This window comes from Arachis duranensis, chromosome 5 (genome assembly GCF_000817695.3).
Source record: "Arachis duranensis cultivar V14167 chromosome 5, aradu.V14167.gnm2.J7QH, whole genome shotgun sequence".
In the NCBI taxonomy this organism is placed as follows: Eukaryota; Viridiplantae; Streptophyta; class Magnoliopsida; order Fabales; family Fabaceae; genus Arachis; species Arachis duranensis.
Window position 1 is genome coordinate 86,151,632 of NC_029776.3, and position 24,394 is coordinate 86,176,025.

The 24,394-nt window shown below is 32.2% G+C and overlaps 1 protein-coding gene across 1 annotated transcript in view; it reads left to right on the forward strand.

Annotated features, from left to right (window-relative positions):
* The window catches only part of LOC107490028 (lupeol synthase-like), a 56,399-nt gene that overhangs the window by 20,939 nt on the left and 11,066 nt on the right, over positions 1–24,394 (forward strand). The window contains exons 3-15 of the mRNA XM_052261789.1: positions 8,064–8,153; positions 8,549–8,746; positions 8,901–8,985; positions 9,088–9,254; positions 9,753–9,941; positions 10,032–10,145; positions 10,472–10,591; positions 10,697–10,819; positions 22,228–22,326; positions 22,428–22,484; positions 23,166–23,212; positions 23,313–23,456; positions 24,121–24,298. Coding sequence (XP_052117749.1) covers positions 8,064–8,153; positions 8,549–8,746; positions 8,901–8,985; positions 9,088–9,254; positions 9,753–9,941; positions 10,032–10,145; positions 10,472–10,591; positions 10,697–10,819; positions 22,228–22,326; positions 22,428–22,484; positions 23,166–23,212; positions 23,313–23,456; positions 24,121–24,298 — 1,611 coding nt within the window. The remainder of the gene's footprint in view (positions 1–8,063; positions 8,154–8,548; positions 8,747–8,900; positions 8,986–9,087; positions 9,255–9,752; positions 9,942–10,031; positions 10,146–10,471; positions 10,592–10,696; positions 10,820–22,227; positions 22,327–22,427; positions 22,485–23,165; positions 23,213–23,312; positions 23,457–24,120; positions 24,299–24,394) is intronic.

Below are 24,394 nucleotides of genomic sequence, written 5' to 3' on the forward strand. Positions count from 1 at the left end.
GTTCTCTGATTTATATATTGTCGATTGCGAATAATGAAGAATCCAATGTCAATGTTGATGCAGTGTTCATGAACCTTCTTTTTGTTCAATTTTTTCGATCTTTACATTTTTTTTTCTTTTTTTTTCTTTGACCTTTTCTCATCTGTCTTCTTTCTTCTTTTCTCATGAACTCATACCACAGAATTTGATGATAGCTCTATTATTTCACTGATTTTCTAATAGTGTGGAATAACGAGTTTCTGATCAACAAGATTGAGAGAGAAATGTTGCGATTTCTACTCTCAAATTCGAAGTTTCTCAAATCTGAAGCCTATGGAAGCAAATTCAAGTGCTAGATTTGGAGGAGCCACTCCTACCATGGACATACATCAATTTGCTGCATTCTTCAATCAAGTAGCGCAGATTCAGAGTCACATTAACAAGCAAACTAATACGAATCAAGATCTGGCAAGCCCTTACTATATTCTTTCGTCTGAAAATCTAGGTATACCTATTGGTGCACGAAATTGTGATCTCTAATAATGACATTCAACTTGGTATGCACATCTACTAACTCAACACTTTCTTCACAACTCCGCACAACTAACCAGCAAGTGCACTGGGTTGTCCAAGTAATAAACCTTACGTGAGTAAGGGTCGATCCCACGGAGATTGTTGGTATGAAGCAAGTTATGGTCATCTTGTAAATCTCAGTTAGGCGAATAATAAATGGTTATGGAGTTTTCGAATAATAATAATAAATAAACAGAAAATAAAAATACTTATGTAAATCATTGGTGTGAATTTCAGATAAGTATATGGAGATGCTTTGTCCCTGTTGGATCCCTACTTTCCTACTGCCTTCCTTCAATCCTTCTTACTTCTGAGATTGATGCTTGCTTCTGGCGTTGAACGCCAGCTTCATGCTTGTTTTGGGCGTTCAACGCCCATTTGCAGCATGTTTCTGGCGTTGAACGCCAATTCCATGCTTGTTTCTGGCGTTCAGCGCCAGCTTTTCTCAGGGTGTATTCCTGGCATTTAAACGCCAGGATGCTGCTTGTTTCTGGTGTTCAACGCCAGATCCATGCTCTGTTCTGGCGTTGAACACCAGCCAGATGCTCCTTACTGGCGTTTAAACGCCAGTAAGCCCCTCCTCCAGGGTGTGCTTTTTCTTCTGCTGTTTTTGATTCTGTTTTTAATTTTAGTATTTATTTTGTGACTCCACATGATCATGAACCTAATAAAACATAAAAGAACAATAAAATAAAAATAAAATTAGATAAATAAAAATTGGGTTGCCTCCCAATAAGTGCTTTTTTAATGTCAATAGCTTGACAGTGGGCTCTCATGGAGCCTCACAGGTGATCAGGTCAATGTTGTAGACTCCCAACACCAAACTTAGAGTTTGGATGTGGGGATTCAACACCAAACTTAGAATTTGGCTGTGGCCTCCCAACACCAAACTCAGAGTTTGATTGTGGGGGCTTTGTTTGACTCTGCACTGAGAGAAGTTTTTCGTGCTTCCTCTCCATTGTTAAAAAAGAACACCCTTGGGTCTTAAACACAAGGTAGTCCCTATTCAATTGAAGGACTAATTCTCCTCTGTTAACATCTATCACAGCTCCTATTGTGGCTAGGAAAGGTCTTCCAAGGATGATGCATTCATCCTCCTCCTTCCTAGTGTCTAAGATTATGAAATCAGCAGGGATATAAAGGCCTTCAACCTTCACTTAACACGTCCTCTACCAATCCATAAGCTTGTCTTACTGACTTGTCTGCCATTTGCAATGAGAATATGGCAGGCTGTACCTCAATGATCCCCAGTTACAGAAAGTGGCATAAGATTTATGCCTGACCCTAGGTCACACAGAGCCTTCTCAAAGGTCATGGTGCCTATGGTACAGGGTATTAAGAATTTTTCAGGATCTTGTCTCTTTTGAGGTAAAGTTTGCTGAATCCAAGTATCTAGTTCATTAATGAGCAACGGAGGCTCACCTTCCCGAGTCTCATTACCAAACAATTTGGCATTCAGCTTCATGATGGCTCCTAGATATTGAGCAACTTGCTCTCCAGTTACATCTTCATTCTCTTCAGAGGAAGAATAGTTTTCAGAGCTCATGAATGGCAAAAGGATGTTTAATAAAATCTCTATGGTCTCTATATGAGCCTCAGATTCCTTTAGGTCCTCAATAAGGAACTCCTTCTTGCTTGAGAGACGTCCCATGAGGTCTTCCTCATTGGGATTTACGTCCTCTCCTTCCTCTCTAGGTTCGGCCATGTTGATTATGTCAATGGCCTTGCACTCTCTTTTTGGGTTCTCTTCAGTGTTGCTTGGGAGAGTATTAAGAGGACTTTCAGTGATTTTCTTACTCAGCTGGCCCACTTGTGCCTCCAGATTTCTAATGGAGGACCTTGTTTCACTCATGAAACTTAAAGTGGCCTTAGACAGATCAGAGATTAAGTTTGCTAAGTTAGAGGTGCTCTGCTCAGAATTCTCTGTCTGTTGCTGAGAAGATGATAGATAAGACTTGCTATTGCTGAGCCTATTTCTTCCACCATTATTAAAGCCTTGTTGAGACTTTTGTTGATCCTTCCATGAGAAATTTGGATGATTTCTCCATGATGAATTATAGGTATTTCTATAAGGTTCACCCATATAATTTACCTCTGCTATTGCATGGTTCTCAAGATCATAAGCTTCTTCTTCAGAAGATGCCTCTTTAGTACTGTTGGATGCATTTTGCCATCCATTCAGACTTTGAGAAATCATGTTGACTTGCTGAGTCAACATTTTGTTCTAAGCCAATATGGCATTCAGAGCATCAATTTCAAGAACTCCCTTTTTTTGAGGCGTCCCATTGTTCACGGAATTTCTCTCAGAAGTGTACATGAACTGGTTATTTGCAACCATGTCAATAAGTTCTTGAGCTTCTGCAGGTGTTTTCTTTAGGTGAATGGATCCACCTGCAGAATGGTCCAATGACATCTTGGAGAACTCAGATAGACCATAATAGAATATATCCAGAATGGTCGACTCTGAAAGCATGTCAGAAGGACACCTTTTGGTCATCTGCTTGTATATTTCCCAAGTTTCATAGAGGGATTCACCATCTTTTTGTTTGAGAATCTGAACATCCACTCTAAGCTTGCTCAACTTTTGAGGAGGAAAGAACTTAGCCAAGAAGGCCACGACCAGCTTATCCCAGGAGTCCAGGCTATCTTTAGGTTGTGAATCTAACCATATTCTAGCTCTGTCTCTTATAGCAAAGGGGAAAAGCATGAGCCTGTAGACTTCAGGATCTACTCAATTAGTCTTAACAGTCTCACAGATCTACAAGAACTCAGTTAAAAACTGGTAGGGATCTTCTGATGGAAGTCCATAGAACTTGTAGTTCTGTTGCAGTAGAACAACTAGTTGAGGTTTCAGCTCAAAATTGTTTGCTCCAATGGCAGGAATTGAGATGCTTCTTCCATCAAATTCGGAAGTTGGTGTAGTATAATCACCAAGCATCCTCCTTACATTCTTATTTTTGGCTGCCATCTCCTTTTCCTTTTCAAAAATTTCTATAAGGTTATCTCTGGACTGTTGTAATTTAGCTTCTCTTAGTTTTCTCTTTAGAGTTCTTTCAAGTTCAGGATCTGCCTCAACAAGAATATTCTTGTCCTTGCTCCTGCTCTTATGAAAAAAAAGGGAACAGAAAATAATAATAGGCATCCTCTTTACCACAGTAGAGAGATTCCTTTATGTTAGTAGAAAAAGAAAGGAATAGAAGAAGGAAAAGATAAGAATCCAAACACAAGGGTGAAAATAGGTTCTGATTCTTGAGATGAAGAGAAGTGTTAGTAAATAAATAAATAAATAGAAGAAGATGAGAAGGAGAGAATTCGAAAATTAATTTTGAAAAAGGGTTAGTGATTTTTGAAAATTTAAAAGAAGAAAAATTAAAATTAAATTTTAAAACTTAAAACAATTAGTTAATTAAAAGAATTTTGAAAAAGAGGGAGGTAATTTTCGAAAATTAGAGAGAGGAAAGTAGTTAGGTGGTTTTGAAAAATATAAGATATAGTTAATACAAACAAAAAATCAACTAGCTAGTTGAAGAAGATTTGAAAATCAATTTTGAAAAGATAAGAAGTTGGAAAATACATTTTAAAATCAAATTTTTGAAAAAGATTTGATTTTTAAAATTAAAATTGATTACTTGACTAACAAGAAACTAAAAGATATGATTCTAGAATTTAAAGATTGAACCTTTCTTAATAAGAAAGTAACAAACTTCAACTTTTAATCAATCACATTAATTGTTAGTAAAGTTTTTGAAAATCATGAATTAAAGATAAGAAAAAGATTTTAGAATTCAAATTAAAAATTTTCGAAAAGTAGTAAAAAAAAATGAAAAAGATTTGATTTTTTTGAAAAAGTTTTGAAAAGATAAGATTTTTTTAAAATTGAAAATTTGACTTGACTTATAAGAAATAGCTAAGTTTTTAAAAATTTTTGACTAAGTCAACTCAAATTTTCGAAATTTTGAGAGAAAAAAAGGAAAAGATATATTTTTTGATTTTTAAATTTTTAATGATGAGAGGGAGAAACATAAAAATGACCCAAAACATGAAAATTTTTGGATCAAAACCAATGATGCATGCAAGAACACTATGAATGTCAAGATAAACACCAAGAACACTTTGAAGATCAAGATGAACATCAAGATTTATTTTTGAAAAATTTTCAAGAAAAGAAAACATGCAAGACATCTAACTTAGAAATCTTTAATGCTTAGACACTATGAATGCAAAAATGCATATGAAAAACAACAAAAGACACAAAATAAGAAAACATCAAGATCAAACAAGAAGACTTACCAAGAACAACTTGAAGATCATGAAGAACACCATGCATGAATTTTCGAAAAATGCATATTTTTTTTTTATTTTTTTAAAACATGCAATTGACACCAACTTAAAATTTGACTAAAGACTCAAACAAGAAACACAAAAATATTTTTTGATTTTATGATTTTATAATTTTTGTATATATTTTTCGAAATTTTATAGGAAAAAGAAAATAAGAAATTCAAAATTTTTAATAAGAATTCCAGGAATCTTTCAATGTTAGCCTAAAACTCCAATCCAAGGGTTGGACATGGCTTAATAGCCAGCCAGTTTTAGGATATAAATCAGGCATGCAACAGCTGATACTTCATCCAACTCCATATACATGCCTTTTATGTTGACAAGTGGAAGCCTCAATCCAAAAGAATTTGGACATGGCTTTACAGCCAGCCAAGCTTCAACATGTTACCATGAAACTCTAGAATTCATTCTTAAAAATTTTGAATAATTTTCGAAAACAAAAGGAAATTTTTTTTTCGAAAATAGAACAAAAAGAAATTTACCTAATTTGAGCAACAAGATGAACCGTTAGTTGTCTAAACTCGAACAATCCCCGGCAACGGCGCCAAAAACTTGGTGCACGAAATTGTGATATCTAATAATGGCATTCAACTTGGTATGCGCATCTACTAACTCAGCACTTTCTTCACAACTCCGCACAACTAACCAGCAAGTGCACTGGGTCATCCAAGTAATAAACCTTACGTGAGTAAGGGTCGATCCCATGGAGATTGTTGGTATGAAGCAAGCTATGATCATCTTGTAAATCTCAGTTAGGCGGATAATAAATGGTTATGGAGTTTTCGAATAATAATAATAAATAAACAGAAAATAAAGATAGAAATACTTATGTAAATCATTGGTGTGAATATCAGATAAGTATATGGAGATGCTTTGTCCCTGTTGGATCTCTGCTTTCCTACTGCCTTCCTTCAATCTTTTTTACTCCTTTCCATGGCAAGCTGTATGTAGGGCATCACCGTTGTCAATGGCTACTTTCCATCCTCTCAGTGAAAAAGGTCCAAATGCTCTTGTCACAGCACGGCTAATCATCTGTCGGTTCTCGATCATGTCGGAATAGAATCCATTGATTATTTTGCGTTTGTCATCACGCCCAATAATCGCGAGTTTGAAGCTTGTCACAGTCATTCAATCCCTGAATCCTACTCGGAATACCACAGACAAGGTTTAGACTTTCCGGATTCTCATGAATGCCGCCATCAATTCTAGCTTATACCACGAAGATTCTGATTAAGGAATCCAAGAGATATGCGCCTGGTCTAAGGTAGAACGGAAGTGGTTGTTAGTCACGCATTCATAGGTGAGAATGATGATGAGTGTCATGGATCATCACATTCATCATGGTGAAGTGCAACGAATATCTTAAAACAGGAATAAACTGAATTGAATAGAAAATAGTAGTAATTGCATTAAAACTCGAGGTACAGCAGAGCTCCACACCCTTAATCTATGGTGTGTAGAAACTCCACCGTTGAAAATACATAAGTGATGGTCCAGGCATAGCCGAATGACCAACCTCCACAAAATACATATGAATTCGAAAATAGGGAAAAAGGACCAGATATGTGGTCAAAAGATGACTAATACAATAGTAAAATGTCTTATTTATACTAGACTAGCTACTAGGGTTTACAGAAGTAAGTAATTGATGCAGAAATCTACTTCCGGGGCCCACTTAGTGTGTGCTTGGGTTGAGCTTGAGCTTTACACGTGCAAAGGCTTCTTTTGGAGTTAAACGCCAAGTTGTAACGTGTTTTTGGCGTTCAACTCTGGTTCGTGACGTGTTTCTGGCGTTTGACTCCAGAATGCAACATGGAACTGGCGTTGAGCGCCAGTTTGCTTCATCTAATCTCGAATAAAGTATGAACTATTATATATTGCTGGAAAGCTCTGGATGTCTACTTTTCAACGCCGCTTCTGTAGCTCCAGAAAATCTATTTCGAGTGTAGGGAGGTCAGAATCCAACAGCATCAGCAGTCCTTTGTCAGTCTTCTTATCAGAGTTTTGCTCAGGTCTCTCAATTTCAGTCAGAAAATACCTGAAATCACAGAAAAATACACAAACTCATAGTAAAGTACAGAAATATGAATTTTACATAAAAACTAAGAAAAACATCCCTAAAAGTAGCTAGATCCTACTAAAAATTACCTAAAAATAATGCCAAAAAGCGTATAAATTATCCGCTCATCACCTATCACCAATGTTACCGTTATTGGTGCGAACTACAGCACATGGAGCAAGGCCATGGTCATTGCTCTCACTTCAAAAAACAAATTAGAATTTGTTTATGGCACCATATTGAGACCAGAGAAAACTGATCCGATTTTCAAGGCATGGCAGCAATAATGTAACACATATGTTGTAGTTTGGATAAATCTTTCCCTCAATCCAAACATCTATGAATGCACCAAGGATATTGGGGCAGACTGTCATATTGTACGTGACAAATTACAGGAACATTTGATTCATCTTTTGTCCATCTCTACTGACAACCAAACTACTGACATTCGCACCAAACTACTTAGTTCCTGGTTCCTGTGCTGCAACTTACTCTAAGCTTGGAGCCTTGGACTATTACACCTCTTCTCTTTCAATACTCCAACCTTACGAAAGGATGTTACTTAATTATACTGGTTGTTAATTATTATTTAATAGAAAATTAGAAATTGTTAGTATTTCCTTGCTTAGTTAGGCAATTTGTTAAGATCTATTATCATTAACTTTGCTGAACTGTACAAAATTAGTTAGAGCAATATAATTATATATATAGTTATCATTAATATTGTAAATAATGTGATTCTTCATTAATGCAAGTTTGTTATTCACTTTCATCTCCATTTCTATGATTATGTGTTTTTTTTCACACACACATCAAATTATCACAAGCTTTAGTATTTTAAAACCACAATTTCAGCCTTATGCTTATACCACCTAGCTAGCAGCTAGCTAGGTTATATTAAAGTTTTCATATGTAAATTGTTTTTTATATTTATTAATAATGATGTCATTTTGATAAGTTGGCAACTTGGTATTACATTTGATCATATTTGGTAATCTTATTTATTTTTGAGATGATGTCATATAAATATAAATATAAATATATATGCATGGATGTTAATGAGCATTTTTTAGCTTTACTTATTGATTCAATTGACCATGATTATCTGCAGGTAATGGCATTATATATTACAAGATCCCTTGATGTTGTTTTAGGAGCAGAACACAAGAAAGAAATTATTCGTTATTTGTATAATCGCCAGGTAGCTACTATACACTTTTTCACCATTCCATGCATGGGATCTTTATATTAAAGATATAATATAAAATTTATGTAATTTTTTTAATATCACAATAAAGACTCAAATTATTTTCATATGAAAATATTTTTTTATTTATTACATTGTTGAATTTAATTTTGATATGTTATAAAAGTATTATTTTTATTTAAAAATATTGTTATTCTCTTTAAATTGTTACTTTTTTTACAAGTTAGGTTCGTTTTTACAGTGTAACTAAATAAATATCTTTGTAAAAAATTAAAATATATATATTTTGTAAGAAACATGTCCATTTAATTTAAATTGGCAATAAGTGAAAAGATGAATAACCAATAAAATTATTGGTTGGCATTTTCCCATGATAATTAATGGGACAGAGCAAAGATGGCGGTTGGGGTTTCCATATAGAGGGACACAGCACAATGTTTGGATCAGCATTGAGTTACATTGCATTAAGAATACTTGGAGAAGGACTTGAAGATGGTGAAGACATGGCAATGGCTAGAGCCAGAAAATGGATCCTTGACCATGGTGGTTTGGTGGCTATTCCTTCATGGGGAAAATTCTGGGTTTCGGTAAACTTATCAACTATTATTTTTCTATTACAAGTAATGTTCAATTTAGTCCTTAATAATGTATATGTGCTTCATTTTACTTGTTGAATAAGTAAATTATTTTTTTCTATCTAAAATGAATATGAATCATGTTTAATTTGATTTATTGGTGAAGGTACTTGGAGTTTATGAGTGGTCAGGGTGCAATCCACTTCCACCAGAGTTCTGGCTTGTTCCCAATTTCATCTCTGTTCACCCAGGTATATATATCTCAAGATTCATATTTTGTTATTCTCTTTTCTTTTTTATTTTTGGTACTACCATTTAATTTCTCTAAGTGGTTTTAACAAATATTGTGCCAGGGAATATGTTATGCTACTGTCGCTTGGTTTATATGCCAATGTCATATTTATATGGAAAGAAGTTTGTGGGTCCTGTCACCAATTTAATCACATCTTTGAGAGAAGAAATGTACAATAAACCTTATGATCAAATCAACTGGAATAAAGCTCGAAATTGTGTTGCTAAGGTTCATTGAATATTTATTTAATTTCTAATAATGATTAATACTCATTTAAATATTGTGCTTTGTGTCATGCATGCAATTAGGTACTATTTATTTTGAGAGAGTATTGAGACTAAAACTAAGGAATTGGATTCAATATTGTGTTCCATAATTAAATATTGGAACTAAAATTTCAGTTTTAGAATATAAAATTTAGTTCTTTTAGTATTTTTCAAAAAGAGAACATAAAAAACTAAAATTTTAATAATATATTTTTTTAAAATATTTATATTTAGTTTTTTAAATTTTAAATTTATTTCTCAATCTTTATATTTATTTTAAACTAAACATACTACTGATCAATCTAATATATTTTATACCAGAAATTTAATTTAATTTCTATCTTTTAATTTTCTTTCGGTCTCATCTCTCAGCGTCAATTTATATTTCAAGCGCAGTCTTATATATATATATGCCTAATTAGTGTCAATAATGACATACATACATGATGCAAATATATAGGAGGATTTGTATCATCCACATCCTTTAATCCAAGATATGTTATGGGGATTTCTTCATCACGTGGGAGAGCCTTTGCTGAATTCTTGGCCCTTTTCTAAGCTTAGACAGAAGGCATTAGAAATTGCAATTAGTCATGTTAGATATGAGGATGAGAATAGTAGATACCTTTGCATTGGAAGTGTAGAGAAGGTAAATAAAATAATCTTATATTTTATTCATTTACAATGCAATAATCTTATATGAATAATTGAAGGAAATGAAAATCATGACATAATGCAGGTTTTGTGTTTGATTGCGCGTTGGGTTGAAGATCCTAATTCGGAGGCATACAAATTCCATTTAGCCCGAATTCCTGATTATTTTTGGCTCGCCGAAGATGGCTTGAAAATTCAAGTAATTATTGCTTTTTAAAAATAATTTTGTTTAATTATACTCAACTCTGTATTTTTCAATGATAATGTAGTTAATTAATATTAAAGAATCAATTTAAATTGATTTTCCAATATTGGTATAATAACTAACTATGATTCACTGTTTTCTTACGCCATTAATTATTATAATTATTTCTTTTTCGTAATTTTAAGGTAATTATTGTAAAATTTATAAAATATTAAATTAAATTGAATTATACAACAAGCTGTAAAATATAAAAAAGTTTTACACTAAATGAAATTTAAAAAAAAATTAGTAATTAATAATTGTTCTTCAAAATGATGTAGAGTTTTGGTAGTCAAATGTGGGATGCAGCATTTGCAATCCAAGCAATACTTGCTTGTAATCTAAGTGAAGAGTACGGTCCTACACTTAGAAAAGCTCACGATTTTGTAAAGGCTTCACAGGTACGACCAATTAATACCTATTAATTAATTAATTAATTAATTAATTAATGTTTCTTCATTATACATATCTATACTATTAAAAGAGACTTTAATTTGAAATTGAAGGTTAGTGAAAACCCTTGTGGTGACTTCATGGGAATGTATAGACACATCTCAAAAGGTTCATGGACATTCTCAATGCATGACCAAGGTTGGCAAGTCTCTGATTGCACAGCTGAAGGATTACAGGTTCATACAAATTCTGTCGAAATTAATCTTTTAATTTATATTAGATATATAATCAATTATATATCATGACCTAATAATTTAATTTTTTTTAGAATAAATAATTTTATAATATAATATTAAACAATGACATAAATCTACACTAATTGATCACTTATTTTTATTTGTAAATTTTAAAGAGAGATGGGAGTGTTTTTATCATTTGTTTACGGGTCAGAGAAGAAAATAGGAGTTGGCTTGTTGTAATTGGGTGATATGGGCGTGTAATGTTTGTAATTGTTCTTGGGCATGAATGGTTTTATTTTGAGTATATACTCATTTTGGTCCTTAAAGAATTTCAGACTGGACACTTTACTTTCCAACTAAAATTAATTACTCGATTGGTCTCTAACAATTAATTCCATCAGTCACTTAGGTCCTTTACTCCGTTAACTCTAACGGAGGACAAAATAGTCCTTGACAACTCTAACAGGGGATAAAATGGTCCCTAACAACTCTAACAAGGGACAAATGATCCCTGACCCCTTTATTCGAAAACGACACTATTCTTCCCCAATTTTTTTCATATCTCGCATAACCCTAACATTCATACTCTCCTTCTTCACCTTCACAGTCTTCTTTTCCATCTTTTCCTTCCTCCTCTTTAACTCCAAAATTAAGCCATGGTGTAATTGTCACACGTGTCGCTCCTACCTCAACATGTCATGGACCACACACTTCCTAAATCTTTGTGACTCGTACATCCACCCCCTCTACACTTCACCCACCAAAAACATCCACTTCCACGTCTTCGATAACATCACCTCCAACCCCGACATGTCTACGACATCCTCAAGACCAAGTTCCACAACTACTCCAAGGGTACACCTTTCTCCACTCTCCGACAAGCAATATAGATTGTTGGACATTAGGACATCACGAGAAGATTCTCCTTCGACATCATATGCAAATTTTCATTTGAAATAGACACCGAATACTTCATTCCTTCTTTTCCAGAGTCCAAGTTGGCAGACATCTTTGACCTCACATCCAAGCTATCAGTACAACGAGCAATGTCGCCGTTGCCGCTTATATGAAAACTGAAGCGATTACTGAACATTGGTTCAGAGAAGAAGTTGAAGGAAGCGATCGGAGTGATGGACAATGTGGTCATGGTGATGATAGGGCAGAGGAGGAGGAAGATGGCAACGACGACGACGGATCTTAACAAATCAGACTTGCTGTCAAGATTCATGGGATCCCTCGAAGATGATAACTAGTTGAGAGACATACGCATTAATTTCCTGAATATGAATTGGTTGAGAACAAGTTGAGGATTTTTTTTCTTATGAACATTAAATTTATAGAGTGTGCATTGTGTAGTTTGAAGTTACAGTGTTAGACTGCTAGTGTTATGCGAGATATGATGGAAATCGGGAGAGAACAGTGTCGTTTCTGAACAGAGGAGATCAGGGACCATTTTGTCCCCTGTTAGAGTTATCAGGGACTATTTTGTCCTCCGTTAGAGTTAACGGAGTAAAGGACCTAAGTGACTGACGGAATTAATTGTTAGGGACCAATCGAGTAATTAATTTTAGTTGGGGACTAAAGTGTCCAGTCTGAAATTCTTTGAGGACCAAAATGGGTATATACTCTTTTATTTTTATTAGACGCCTGCACAATGAACACACACATCTCATTTATTTTCGCGTTTTCAACCCAAAACTATCATGTTGGTCATCATTTATTATTGTTATTTTTTTAAAACCTAACATCTCCTTCTTGATGACAAACATTAGAAATAAATGAATTGAAATTAAAGGAAGTATGAGGAGTTTTATGATGCTTCTCTTTAATGTTTCAACTTCAGGTTAATCTCCCCATTTTTTCGTTCAGATGGCTTCTCTTGTGTACTTTTCTTAACATGTAATTATTAATAAACAGGCATCTATATGTGTCACCAAAAAACAGGCATCTATATGCAGAACCTATAATCAAATCACTTCCTTAAAGCATTGAACCAGCATTTCAAAAACTATCAAGCTTCAAAGTTCATAATGCAGCATCAACCAATAAGAAACTGTTAAACAACCAATAGCATCAAATAGATAGTCTACAACTTAATTAATTCAATTCATTTTTATATTCACTTCCTCTTTTGTTATCAAAGAGGTAACATATGTCCTGCATAAAATGTTATTAGATAGAAACAGTCATCAGTTCAAATTTTTAAATCCCATCAATCAGATTACAATCATCCAAATAAAGTAAAGAGTATAAAAAGATCATAACATAACAACAAAAACAATTTTAAGCAACAACAATAGAGACAATGGACTAGACATCAGATCCCTTATCCTTGGATTCCAAGATCTCTTTATCTTTTTTATCAGATTGCAATGGTTCCTTTTCCAAAGAGTCAATATACTTAAGAAGCACTTCAACTCGGCTTTGAGATTTTCTCAAAAAATTTTCATTTTGAATTATCAATTTTCTTGCTTGCTTGCTCGAATTAATTAGATGTTTGGTCAAATTCACAAATTCTTAGTCTTTCACTACGCCATTGACCAGATACTTGTTGGAGGAGGATGTGCCAACAGCCGAGGGAGGAGGAATACTTTTATTTTCTTTTTCTTCCATGACAGTGTCATTTTCATTTCTAGTCCCTTTTTTCTTAGATTGTTTTACTGGACCACCGCCTTTTAGATAAGAAGTTCTATTATCTTGTTTCTCATCAATTAGATCAACACCAAAATGTTCGAAAAATTAGGTTAAAAATATATATTTCGTAAAAAAATATTTTTGTCACTGCGGATGCAATCGTACATGTGACACATCATTAAGTATGCGAAAAGAGATTTCACCTTTGTTAAGAATGACAAATAGAACCAAGGTGTCACAGAGAGTAACTCTTTGATAGGAACCACTTTGAAACAAGAGAATATGAGTGATGATATGATGCAGCTGGACTCTAACAAGACCTAGAGATCGGTGTAGTGGCTTGTAGTGACATCAACCATAAGAAAAATGTTCACATCTATTGACCAAAACATCTTTGTATAAAATGTCCATGTCATTATTCCACTTACCAAAGGTGTAAATATTTACACCTAGGTCATTATAATATAGGACTTTACTGATTGAATCTTTGTTTAAATAAATTCCATGGCCATTAACATATGAATGAATAGTTTTTTTTATAATAGTACATGTTAGCATAGAACTCTCAAAACAATTCAAGATAAACTGGTTTTCTAATTTTAACAAGATTTTTCCAGTTTAGGTAAACAATATTTTCAACAAAATTTAAACCTTTTTTAGCCAAGACATCTAAATAAGCTAGGTATGTTAAATGTAAGGGGCGATTAGACACAATAGCCCTGTGAAATTTGAAGTTCATGCTTGAAAAGAAACAAAATGGGTCAAAATGAGAATGAGAAAGGTTGCCAAAATCAGTTGAAATCGACAAGATCAAAGTTGTAAGGTTCCTTTTCAGATTGAAGAGAAGGTTGACGATTATCTTTGGTCGAACGGTTTGATGAGGCTTTAAGAGTAGAACGTCCTTTTGGACGAGAAGAAGATTGAGGAGGAAGAGGAGACAAAGGTGGTTCTTCCTTGGTTATAGGCTTTTTCCTTGGCCACATTTGCCCTAAAAGTGCCAACATTTGGAAGAAGTGTTGATGGATAATGAGAGGTTGCTTTCATTTGAGTCATTGTCTCTGAAATAGGTGAGGAGTGTGATGAAGAGTGAGAATGAATGTGGATATGGGCGTGTACTTAATTCTTTGGAGGAGGATTTCTAGGTGGAGGGTTTGCTAAAGAACCTCTGCAGGCTACCTTCTTTCTCATTATAATAAACATCGATGAATTCAGTTTTTGAGAATAATGGAAGTTAGATGAGGAAGATGAGCGATTTCCGATAAGTAATTAAAATGAATACTTATTTTGAAAATACAAAATATCTTTCAAAATACTTTGAAAAGGTGTTTCAAAAACATTTTATAAATATATGGAAGTAAGCATGTGAAAAGAGAAGTAAAAAAAATATTTGGGAATCTAAACATGATTTGACTTGGTAAAAAATATAAAAACAAATATTTTGGATTTATGATCAAAGGTATGATGAGACCTAATTCATAGAATACAACTTTTTTTAGCCCAATGGTGAAGTTTAAGAAAACACAAGGGACCTCCAAAAATATTCAGCTTGACCCATATCAAACAGAAGGTAATACTCAGCGTTGATTAAGAAAATCTAGAGGGATTCATCATTTGTCCAGTTTTGTCTCCTTTCGACTTGAGAGACAAAAACACAGAAAATTCACCATCAAGTTAGTTTAAGGATTCAACACAAATAATACCCAAGGTTATTCTCAACTTGCAAAATCTGTTTTTAGATAGTGGTTTAGTAAATATATAAGCAAGTTGGCCATTAGATCTTACAATTTAAATGTCAATGTTTTTCTTTTGAATGTGTTCTCTAATAGGGTGAAATATTACTTCAATGTGTTTGGTTCTAGAGTGCAAGTTGGGTCTTCATCTATAGCAATTGTGAACAACATGAGGATGCAGCTATGTATTCAGCCTCGGGTGTAAATAAGTCTACAGTAGCTTGTTTCTTACTTGACCACATATTTAGTGACTGTCCAAGAAAATAGTAGATTTCAAATGTGCTTCTTCGGTTTACTTGATCACCGGTAAAATCTGCATCACAATAATCCACTATAACTCAGTAGATTTAGGATACCATAAGCCAAAATCAGATGTGTCATTTATATATTTAATGATCCTTTTAACGGCTGAAAGATGGGATTCTTTAGGATACGATTGGAATCTAGAATAAATTTCAACATTTTGAACTATATTCGATCTAGAGGAAGTGAGATACATGAGTGAACCGATCATTCTTCTAAATCTAGTTTCATCCACGTCTTTGTCATTTTCATCCTTTTCAAGTTTAGAATTTGGATGCATTAGTGTGCTCATTGGCTTAGCATTTTTCAAACCAAATTTTTTTACCAACTCTTTGGCATATTTTTCTCGGTGCACAAAAGTGTCACTAGGAGTTTGTTCGATTTGGAGTCCAAGGAATAATGTAAGTTCTCTCATCATACTCATATCAAACTCACTAGTCATTAATTTGCTAAAACCAGCACATAAAGATTTATTAGTCAAGCCAACGACAATATTATCCACATAGACTTGAACCAGAATGAAGTGATCATTAGATTCTTTGATAAATAAAGTTGTATCTGTGGTACCTCTTAGAAAACTATTTTTCAATAAGAAAGAGCTATGTCTTTCATACTAAACGTTAGGAGCTTGTTTCAAATCTTAAAGTACTTTTGAGAGTTTAAAAATATGACTTGAAAAATCTTTATTTTTTAAAAATCTTCATTCAAGAAAACACATTTAACATATATTTGAAATAGTTTAAAACCACAATGTAAAATAAGCAAGAAAAATCCTAATTTCTTCCATTTGGGCTACTGAAGTAAAGGACTCATCAAAATCTATTTCTTTCTCTTGGTCATATCCTTGTACCACTAGTCTTGCCTTGTTTCTTACTATGCTTCCGTCTTCACCCAATTTATTCCTAAAAATCCATTTTGTTCCTGTCACTTTTTTTCTCAATTGGAACCAGCATTAATGTTCACACCTTATTTTTCTCAAATTGTTGCAACTCCTCCTCCATAACTTTGACCCAAGAAGAATCACCAAGAGATTCTTTCACATTTTGTGGTTCTATTTGAGAAATAAGTACTAAGTTATTTTTTTTTAAATTTTTTCTAAACGAGGATCTAATTGTGACTCATTGAGATGAATTTTCAATGATAAAGTCTTGAGGGTAGTTCTTCAGAAATTTCCATTCTCTAGGTTTAGAGATTTAGAAACAGATTTGGACAGGTTTGATTCATGGTTGCTTGATATTTTAGAAACTTTTACAGTATCAGGAGATAAAATGAGATTGTCTCTGTAAATTGATCTGTAATATTAGGATCAGGGACAACTTGCACGAATCCATATTTGACTTGACTTTGATCTTCAGTTTGCTTCTTTTCAACTTGATTTCCTGTATCATTATCTACTATAACACTAGGAACAGAATTAGAATCAAAGAAAATAATGTGTATGATTTTTTGAATGGTCCTTGATTCTTTAAGGTATACTCTATAAACTTTGTTAGAGGTTGAATATCCCACAAAAAGATATTTATATGACTTTGGATCAAATTTTTTAAGATTGTCTTTTGTATTCAAAATAAAGCATTTACAGCCAAAGGTATGAAAGTATTTAAGATTTGGAAGAGTTTCTTTTCATAGCTCATAAGAGGTTTTCTTTAAAAATATAATTGGTTATATTTACAACTTCAGCCTAAAAGAATTTAGGTACATCACTTTCACAAAGTATGACTCTAGCCATTTCTTAAAAGCTTCTATTTTTCCTTTCCACAACATCATTTTGTGGAATATTCTAAAACAAGAGAAATTGTGTGAAATACCTAATTTATCGCAAAATGATTCAAAATCTTAATTTTCAAATTCTTTCCCTGATTACTTCTAATAGAAGTAATTTTTAAATTTTTTATTTTGAATTTTTTTGCACAAAATATTGAAGATTGAAAAAGCATCATTTTTATGAGTTAGTAAGAGAACCTAATCAAATCTAGTATAATTATCAACCACAACTAAGCCATAGTATTTTTCTCCTAGGCTTTAAGTTCTAGTAGGATAAAAAAGATCAATATGTAACAACTCCAAAGGTCTCTTAGTTGAAACATTTTTTTTGGTTTGAAAGAACTTTTAGTTTGTTTATCCATTTGACAAGTATCACAAGTAATGTCTTTGTCAAATTTAGTTTTAAGAAGACCTCTAACTAAGTCTTTTTTTATAGCTTAGAGATTTGAAACATGCTTGCATGTTCCAATCTCTTGTGCTATAAATATTTTTTCAAATCCATGGAGGTGGAGCATGTTACATTCTGTTCTTTAAGTTCTTCTAAAGAGAGACCATACACATTATTACATTTTTTTAAACAAATAAAATATCATTAGAATTTTCATTTACAACTAAGCATTTCAACCTTTTGAAAGTAACCCAATAACCTAAATCACAAAGTTGACTAATGATTAAAAGGTTGTGCTTCAATCCATCAACTAAGAATACATTATCTATGAAGATAGAAAAATTCTTACCTACTTTACCTATGACAATGATCTTGTTCTTTCCATCATCACCCAAAGTTACGAATTCACTATCGTACTTGTTGAGTTTGATGAAGAACATAAACTTTTTAATCATGTGCCTTGAGTATCTACTATCTAAGTTCCACATATCTTTTTTTTTTATTGGATGCAAGACAAATTTGCACAACACTTTAGGTAAACTTAAGTATCCAAATCACTTTGGATCTTTTGATATTAAACCATCTTGATTGTCCACGAGTATTGAAATTGCTAACAACCTTGTACACTTTATTTCCAACTTTTCGTTCAAAAATAAAATATTGATGAGATGAATAATCATATTTTTTACATGTTTGACAATGATTTCTCTTTGCTAGTTTTTGTAAGTGATAAGAGATTTGAAGTTCTTTGTTTTTAGAAGTTGAAGCTTCTATTTTAGTATGAGCTTTTTCAAAAGCAGTTTTATTTTTGTCAAAATATCACAAGCCAAATTTTTTAAATAAAGGTCTTTGACTAGCTAGTAATTAGTTCAAGTTTTCAAAACTTTAAGCAAATTTCTCTATGTCTTAGTTCAAACCTTTGATCAATTTATGCAATCTTTCATTTTCATCAATTCGGTCCATTAAAGCAATAACCTAGTGCTTCTCCTTAAATTTTTTATTTTTAGATTTAAGACATTATTTTCTTCAATTAAATCAATAACACCTTCGGTGTCGTTTGATTTTTCTTTGAGGAATACATTTTCAATTTTTAAAGAATCATTTTTAGTCTAGCATTTATCCAAAATATTTCTAACATGTGCAGTTAACTCATCAATTATTTGACATAATTCTTCATTAGTTAGGATAGGATAGTTTATCTCTTCCATTTGATCTTGGCTGGCCATGAAAGTTTGTGTTTTGTCTTCTGATTCTTCATCATCCTTGGAGTCATTTTCCAAGTCCTCCCATGACGCCATCAACACCTTTTTTTTGTCTTTTCTTATGTTGTTCTCCTTTTTGAGCTTGGGGCAGTCACTTGAAGTGACCAGCTTCCTTGCAATGATAACATATGACCTTGCTAAAATTCTTGTTGTGTTCTTTTGAACTTGAGTCTTTGTTCTTTTCTTTGCTTCTCATGAGTCTTCTCAGTCTCCTAGCAAAAAATACAATTTTATCATCTGAAAAATTATAATTGAAATCTTTTTCCAATGAATCAATATTAGATTTTAAGGTCACTCCTTTTTTGTGTGTCATGGTTCATGTGGGTGGTTTCATAGGCAAGTCATTTTTCTCTCAATTCATTGTATGACATTTGGTTCAGATTGCTACTCTCAGAGATGACATTTGCTTTTATTTCCCACTCCTTGGTGCGAATTCTAAGTATATCTTTCTTACTAGCACTTGTTCAGTATGAGTCATCCCATAGTATCCAAACTATTGATAATGATTGAGAATCTCTCAAATATCTCATCAATGATTTTTTTTATTGTGAACATTTCATATTCTTTTCTTAGCATATCAATTCTTGTTTTCTTAACTTGTTCGACGCCCTCATGAGTGACTTGGAGTTTATCCCAAATTTCTTTTGTTATTTTGCACCTTGATACCTTTTGGTATTTCTCAAAGCTAATTGAGTAATGCATTATGTTGCTTGCCTTTGCGTTTAACTCCATCTTCTTCTTATCTTTGTCGTTCCATTCGGCTTTATCTTTGGGAGTCATCACTCCTTCTACACTTGCTTTGTTGTAATTTACGGATCGTTCATAATGATCTTTCAAATATTATAATCAATGGACTAAATAAATATCCTCATTCTCTTCTTCCAATAGGTGAAGTTCTTGCTATTGAAGAATGAAGGTCTGTTATTGGACTAACCCTCAATGAGTGTGTAAGCCATGATATTCGCACCCATGTTGTTCGCCATTAGATCTTTGCTCTAAGGTGTGAAGCTTGATTCCTTGAGATCAAACTCTGATACCAATTGAAGGTTCTTTATGGCCTAGAGAAGGCGAGGTTGAATCTATGGTCTCTTTTAAAACTTGTACTCTTTAACTTCAATCTAAGTTAATCTCAGTGTTACTGTTGAATCTGCAATATTGATTATACAAGAGATCATTTTGTTTTATCTCTTAACGATTAAACAGGAATAGAACAAAGAAGTTTCTTTTGAGTGAACTGAGATGTTGTGACTTCTTTTGGATTGATTATGCAGGAGACAATTTTATTTATCTCTTATCGAATAAAACTAGAAACAAAACAAAGAAGAGAGAACGACACAACCATATATCCTGATTTAACCACTATATGCAATGTGACCTATATCCAATCTCCACCACAACTTTGGTAGAATTTTCACTATCTTTCACAAAGAATATAATCACCAATTCCCTTGAATTCTATCCAATCCTATCTGGGACAAATCAAACTTCTACCCAAACTTGATTTTGTTAGGTTCACTCCCTAGACTTTCAACCACTAAGTGTTCACCTAACTTAGCAAAGAAATACACTCAAGATCATAAATACAAAATAGAAATACATACAAAAGAATTTAAAATAATTTTATGACTTTTTTCCAAGAATACCTTCTTTGTCTTTTCTCTCAATAGCTTTTTCTAATACCTCACATAATGCCTTTTCCAATTGATAAGAAACAAAGAAAGATGAAAACTAAAAAATAGAAAATTTAATGTAAAGTCATGAAGGGGAAGAAGGCTAAGCCCGAAAGTTATGAAAACCTAAATAGTGTGCTCACTCTCTTTGCTTTAATTTTTAGCCGATTACCCTTTTTAAAGAAAAGTAAAGCTTCCAAAACTTGAGTTTCATTGAAAATTTTTGACTTATTCTTTTTCTCTAAAATCAGAGCAGTAACACAGAAAAGAGATGAGACAGCAGCAATGATTAGAGTAGTTGGCATGTATCCTTACCTAGATGTTTCTCTTTCTTTCATTTTCTTTTGGCTTCAAAGATCTAAGCCATTCATTCTTTAGCTCCAAGTTAGGTTTTCGACCTTTAATTTATAGTAGTGATACAAAACTTCTATTTTTTTATTTTATCCGAATGATGCATGTAGGAGGAAGACAGCTTCAACAAGCTACCATGGAAGGACAAATATAAAAATGTTGTTCTGATTCAACTTTTAATTTAATTTTTGTTTTTGTGTCCTAATCTCTTACTTTTCTTCTTCTTTTTTCTTTGTTACTTAGATTTGGTAATCACCTTTTTTTTCTTTTGATTGAACCTTGAGTTGAGTAACTCCTTTTTACTTGTAAAAATTCTCTTTCTTCCTTAATCTAGAGTTAGTCACGTGGGTCACAAACTAAAGAGAGATGATAGTATTTTGATCATTTGTTTACGGGCCAGAGAAAAAAGAATAGGAGTTGGTTTGTTACAATTAGGCCATATGAGCGTAGAATATTTGTAATTGTTATTGGGCCTGAATAATTACATTTTCATTATTAGACTTGGTTTGCACAATAAATACTTTGGACTTTCAACCCAAAATTATAATGTTGGTTATTATCAAGTTTTTTTTTTTCTCAAACTCAACAATACAAAATGACAATGGATACTTATTGGTCCATTGGTGTCTCCCGATACAACACGACCATGTGGGCGCCTAAATGCACCACTTCATTATTTTTTATTAAGTACAATGAACCTTGGCTCTAAGTGGCATTTCTCTCCTCTCTCCATCTCAAGGTCTAGGGTTCAAACCCTAAAGAATGCAATTGAGAAAAATTGTGAAAATATATGAGGAGTGTGTGAATGTGTTGTGTATCTAGGATTGAGGGTTGTCCAATCCATTGAGGTACCTAGGATTGGGGATTGTCCAATCCACCGACAAAAAAAATATATATATATACGAAGGGAAAAAAATTTTAAGAATATTTTTGTGTATTAATTTTTTTGGAGATTAAAATATTTTAGAAACTAATTTAGATACTCATAAAAATATCATAACTAAATAAATTCTAACTAATTTGATTAAAAAAACCAATATTTCAAAGAGTTATTATATGACTTCGATCAAGGTTTCATCCAACTCAAAGTATAACCGAGTACAATTTAATATAAACTCTAAATTTTAAGCTTTGACCCAAAATATTTTTGGATTTGCCAAAATGTTGGATCGTAACAACCACAAATTGTTATTCATTGGAGGATGACTGTACTTGTTTGGAGGATTATAATAATTAATTTTTCAATTATTACATATTACATCTCCTGAACTTTGACATTATTTGCTACTAAAATTATGTATAGGCTTCACTCTTATTATCAGAGATGTCAACTGATCTAGTTGGAGAAAAAATAGAACCAGAGAGATTTTATGATGCTGTTAATGTCATTCTTTCTCTACAGGTATGGTTTCCAATTAAATTCTATCTCCCAAGTTATTTCTATTAGTAAATTTGAGCATTTAAGTACTAGATGCATGCTTGATATCTTCTTTTATTATTCAGAGTACCAATGGCGGTTTTCCCGCTTGGGAACCTTCAAAAGCATACCGTTGGCTAGAGGTAATAAGAATTATTAGAATAAAAAATTTATAATTTATGTGACATCAAGTTTCTGTTCACATTTTTATCTTATATTTTTTAATCTATTTTTGGATTCTATTTAAGAATTGAATTATTTGTTAATTTAGTATTCAATGCATATATATAACATATTTTATGTTAAAATAAGGTAAATTAAAAATATTTGCATATGAAATATGTAGGACTGCATGCTTTTCGTTTATTATACCATTATTATATTAAATATCACAAAAAATTAGGTAATTGTGGTGGTTATAAATTAATACAAAAAATAAAATATTTCATATTTTTAAATAATAATGGTTTAACAATTTAAAACCGCTGCAATAAAATAATAAATTTTATAATAAAACATGATGGTTGTAAATCATCACAAAAATATACAAATAATTTATATTTTGATAGAGCAGCGGTTATATCAATAATTATAAAAAATCACTGCGAATATGTTTGTTTGTGTCTTAAAGGCCAGTGGTCTATCAAACACCCTAGATTCAATTTGTTCCGGCTTAAAACCGCCACAAATTTCTTATAAAATTGCTACCATTTTACATGTTTCTTGTAGTAATAAAGCCTACATTAAATGTGTTTTAAAATTATAAAAGATCTTCAAGATTAAGTACATTATTTTATTTGAGTGAAGACTGATGTGTATTGCAGAAATTCAATCCAACAGAATTTTTTGAAGACACTCTCATTGAAAGGGAGTAAGATAATTATTATACTCATAAACATCTTAATTTTTGTTATTCTTGGCATGTTATCTTATTCTTCCAACTTATTTGTGGTTCATGTTGAGTAAAATAGGTACGTAGAATGCACAGGATCAGCAATGGAAGCCCTAGCTCTGTTTAGAAAGCTATATCCAAACCATAGAAAGAAAGAAGTTGATCATTCTATCGTCCAAGCAATCCGCTACATTGAAAACACACAAAATTCTGATGGCTCATGGTATTGTAAATTTTATTCTAATTTATTATTTTACACTTGAAGATTATATACATTTAGGATTTAAATTAATATCTATCTGAATTGTTGGTTATAATCTAAGATAGATTAAATTACTCATAATTTGTATAATTAATTATAATTATGGTAATCCTCCCTTTTCTAAAACAACCGTTATTTTTGAACTCTAATGGAATATATTAATAGTAATAATAATTTGATATATTTAGATATAAATAATATCTAAATATATTGACTTATGGATATACCAAATTTCTAAAGTAAATTTTGAAATAAAAAGAGTATCTTGTAACGTATTAATGCTACATTTAGTTGTTTAACTTCTCTTAACCTATATTTAGTTTAATAGAGGTTAAGATTTCATTATATTTTAATTATACATAAGAAATAGTAATGCTAGGAAAATAATATCTAAAATTATCTTATATAATATAACATCTATAATTTTATACACATAATATCTATAATTATATATTTGTTACATTTAAAATTGTATAATTATTTTAACGATAATTAATAAATATTAAATAAGACCATTTTAGATTATTTTAACTGATTTTTTATTATTTCAAAAATATTATTACTAAAAAAAAATCAAAATAAACAAAGTTCATAATTTACAACTATGGACAAAACACTTATACAGGTATGGTTGTTGGGGTATTTGTTATACCTATGGAACTTGGTTTGCTGTAAAGGGACTGAGAGCATGTGGAAAGAACTATCAAAACAGTGCTTCATTGCGCAAAGCATGTCAATTTCTGTTGTCCAAGCAACTTCCCAATGGTGGTTGGAGTGAAAGTTACTTATCAAGTCAAAACAAGGTCCATTATCTACATTTTCTTTGGAATTATGGCTCCACAAATATTAGAGTACAAAAAATCAAAAATAAATAAAGATTTAACTATTCTGTTGGTCTC